Below are 3,515 nucleotides of genomic sequence, written 5' to 3'. Positions count from 1 at the left end.
GACCATCCATATCCACCAACCGGGTAAAGTGCCAGACATTCGCTTTTCATCCTCAATTTCATAAACAATTCTGCCGAGAGAATGCAGTTAGTAGGACTTTTCTATCAGTGGTTGTATGCATGTGGTCATGTGAGAGCATTTCAAGAGGGAGAGCTGACTCCACACCCTCGATCAAACCGCGGCATTTAAAGGCTTTGTTGGTTACCCCAAAATACCTGGTTAGGGTCCGCAAGGTAACCTCTCAGTGACTGAAGGCTTTGGGTGACATGTCTCAGAATCGATCTCAATGGCACAGAAACATCCACTCTTTGTTTTATCCTAGGTTTTGAGTTCCAGTATTCATTTCATATATGCATTTTTATTCCTCTTTGATCTGTTCTCCAATTCTTAGCATTCCTTGCTATCAATAGTAATTTAGTTATTTTTAGTCCTTTGGTATTCTTACTGTTGACTTCATCTCGTATTGATTTATCATGGTAACTTAGACCAACGCATACTTGTGTTATGTTTTATATTGATTACAACGGAGTGACATTCTAAAGTGTATTTTGTAGACAGTGTAAATAAAATATTAGACTCTTCTCGTTGTTTCTTTTTTTTAAACCATAAAATCAATTCGATTGAGTAATGTGGGAAACTTTGTGTTTAACAAATAGTTTGTTAAACTGCAAAGAAATTATTTATCAACTTCAAAGCATTTCGAGTTACACAGAAAGCACTGAAATGAACACGACTTGAGAAATATTGAATAATAAGTGGTAGGATAGAAAAGTTCTATGTACTTTATGGTGTATTTCATAAGGCTTTGGTGATATCTCTGCCGGTGAGAAATTTCTCAATTCGAACGCTTTGCTACCATTTATGTGAAGCTAAAAGCATCATAAGTTATTATATAACTCTACTCCAACCCTTTTATTTGATTGTAAGCAGTCAAAATACAAAGTGTGAAGTTTTTGCTAAGGTGTACTTGTTAAAGATAATCATATAAAAATAATTGAAATATTTGTCTTTATTTATTATTATTATTTATTTGAACAAATAAATATTAATACAAAGGGGCACCGAATACAAATGCGCCATACAAGTCGATTTGTGAGTGGGCTGGAATACTGCTCGGGTGCCCAGACCGAAGCAGGTGATTTTCTTAGGGAGCCACATCCGGAGCCTTCGACCTAAAGGTCTGATCCACAAGGCAGTTGAGCAACTTTAAGAGATGCAATCCCATGGCAGTCAGTGACCAACGATTGATTCATACGCCATTTGTTCCTTCAGGATACTGGAGCCAATGTGCACCATTGGTTTGGAATCAGAGTTTTCCAATTCTCCTAGGTGGATCCTTTATATCCACCAACCTAGTTAAGGCCCCGGACATTCGCTTTTCGCTACATCAATTCCTCAAACAACACCCATGTCACGAGAATACAGTGAATAGGACTTTCCTGTCAGTGGCTGTATGCGCGTGGCCATGTGAGAGCATTTGGATAGGGAGAGCTGACTCCCCACCTTTGGCCGTACTATAGGATTTGGAGGCAATCTTGTCTCTTGAATGAAACGTAACTTAACGATATAAAACTTGCAGGTATAACACTTATTCGTTCAAACCAAAACGTTATGTACTTAAGAAATCGTCTAAATTTTTATTACAACCACAACGTCGGTGGAGTATTTTAGGAATATACTCAATTGTTAGCCTCAGTAGTAGTTTTATTGTGAAAGTTTGTATACAAGCTTTAATCAATATGGTTTATTTACTCTAAATATCTAAAAACACTTAGCAGTACCACTATGCGGATTTCAGTAATGGGAGCTAGATACCAACTAAGAATTGATTAGGTCGTTTAGTCCTGATGTTGATATGTTAGTGCTACAAAATGTCACTCAAAACAAAAACGTTCGGTAGACTTTTGTCGTTGAAAAAATTTAGGCAGTACTAATTCCTTTCAGATCTGTATATCACATATTGCTACCGTGTAAATATCTTTGATAAATGTCTGTTACTTTCTACTCTAACTCAGTGTATTAGTAATCATTTTAACTGACCCTTTTCTCAATTTATGTGAAAGTGACTTTAGACCAATCAAGAAACAAATAGATCCTAGTTGTCCGTGAATCTGATTGGATAAATACGTATTCATCATTTAGAGAGAACAGTTAGTCTTATACATGCATCTCTTTTGTATTTAAAATCCCATTCATACGGATTGTAGTAATATCAATTGATAATCAATAGTGTGTTTGATATCTCATCTTCACAAACAGCTAAATTTTTAACTATTTCTCAGTAAATGTTATTTGTTGTTTTAAAGAAGTATTGTGTTCTTTTAATTTTATTAGCACATAGAAAAATGTCACAGCATTCACCTATGGTGTGTGAAAAATCTTCCAGAAACTCTGTTACCAATTTATTGTTCAGTTTTTTGCATATTATGGAGAAAAAATAAGGTGAGAAGTAATAATGACTATTGTTCAATGTCCTAACACCTAAAATATATCTACAGTTGATTTACATTCATGCGTTATCCTTGAGAAGAAGATACAATTCCTGAGGAAATCATAGAAATTCCGTTTGATCAAATACTTTAGAGTCAAATTTCTTAGTGCGAATCGAAAATTATGAGGATATGTCTAGAGAAATAAACAAACATAATACATGTGACAATAATCCGAATCTAAAGATCTCCAGTCACTGCTTGGTCAAAACTGAATGCTACCACCGAATACGTATACTGAACTAGTCTTTCTGAAGCCACGTACACCATTCAAACTGGCTCCCTCCAACGTTCGCACACTAATACAGATCGGACAACAGATAGGGTTGGCTATGTCTTTAGAAAGTCTTAATATCGACGTCTGTTGTCTATCCGAGACCCGTGTTCAAGACTCTAGTGAAGTACTTCGAATTCGCTCTCCATCTGTCACTTCGAAAACGTGCGTTTATCCGGGGACCCTGTGGCATCTTCATCTGGTTTTGCTGGCGTTGGTGTCTCACTAAGCGCTAGAGCTGAGGCAGAACTGGTCGATTGGATTCCCATTATTAGTCTATTATATGCTGTTAGATTAGGAAGTTCTATCAAAGTAAGAAGAAATCGGTGTGAGAAATAATATCTTTTTGTCATCTCCGCCTACACTCTGACAGATTGCAGCCTGGATGCAATCAAGGGTGAATTCTACCACCAGTTAACTGTTTTCCAGAAAGTGCGTTCGACAGATATTGTGGCAATAGCCGGAGAGTTGAATGCTCAGGTCAGGCGTCTAGGCACAGAAGAGAGTAGTTTAGGTGGCCGATGGGGACTTGTTGGTCGCAGGTCAGATAACGGTGACTGTCTACTGCAACTGTGCGCAGACCACAACCTATTTCTAGCTAGCACTAACTACCGGCATAGTCATCGCCGATGTGCCGCCTGGCGTCCTCCCTCTGCATCTCAAGCCTGGACACATATTGATCACATCGCGATCAGCTACCGCTGGCGTGGTTGTGTACAAGACTGCCGCTCCTTTTGGAGTACCTATCTGTA

General features: G+C 38.0%; 1 protein-coding gene across 1 annotated transcript in view; it reads left to right on the top strand.

Annotated features, from left to right (window-relative positions):
- Positions 1-2,345: 2,345 nt before the first annotated feature.
- Positions 2,346-3,515, top strand: part of Smp_130840 (hypothetical protein) — a gene marked incomplete at both ends in the record, with an annotated part of 11,940 nt that continues 10,770 nt past the window's right edge. The window contains one exon of the mRNA XM_018797180.1: positions 2,346-2,366. Within this exon, the coding sequence (XP_018652247.1) occupies positions 2,346-2,366 (21 nt within the window). The remainder of the gene's footprint in view (positions 2,367-3,515) is intronic.

Source organism: Schistosoma mansoni, chromosome 4 (genome assembly GCF_000237925.1).
Source record: "Schistosoma mansoni strain Puerto Rico chromosome 4, complete genome".
In the NCBI taxonomy this organism is placed as follows: domain Eukaryota; kingdom Metazoa; phylum Platyhelminthes; class Trematoda; order Strigeidida; family Schistosomatidae; genus Schistosoma; species Schistosoma mansoni.
The sequence above is the reverse complement of the archived record's forward strand: the minus strand, read 5'-3'. Positions and strand labels throughout refer to the sequence as shown.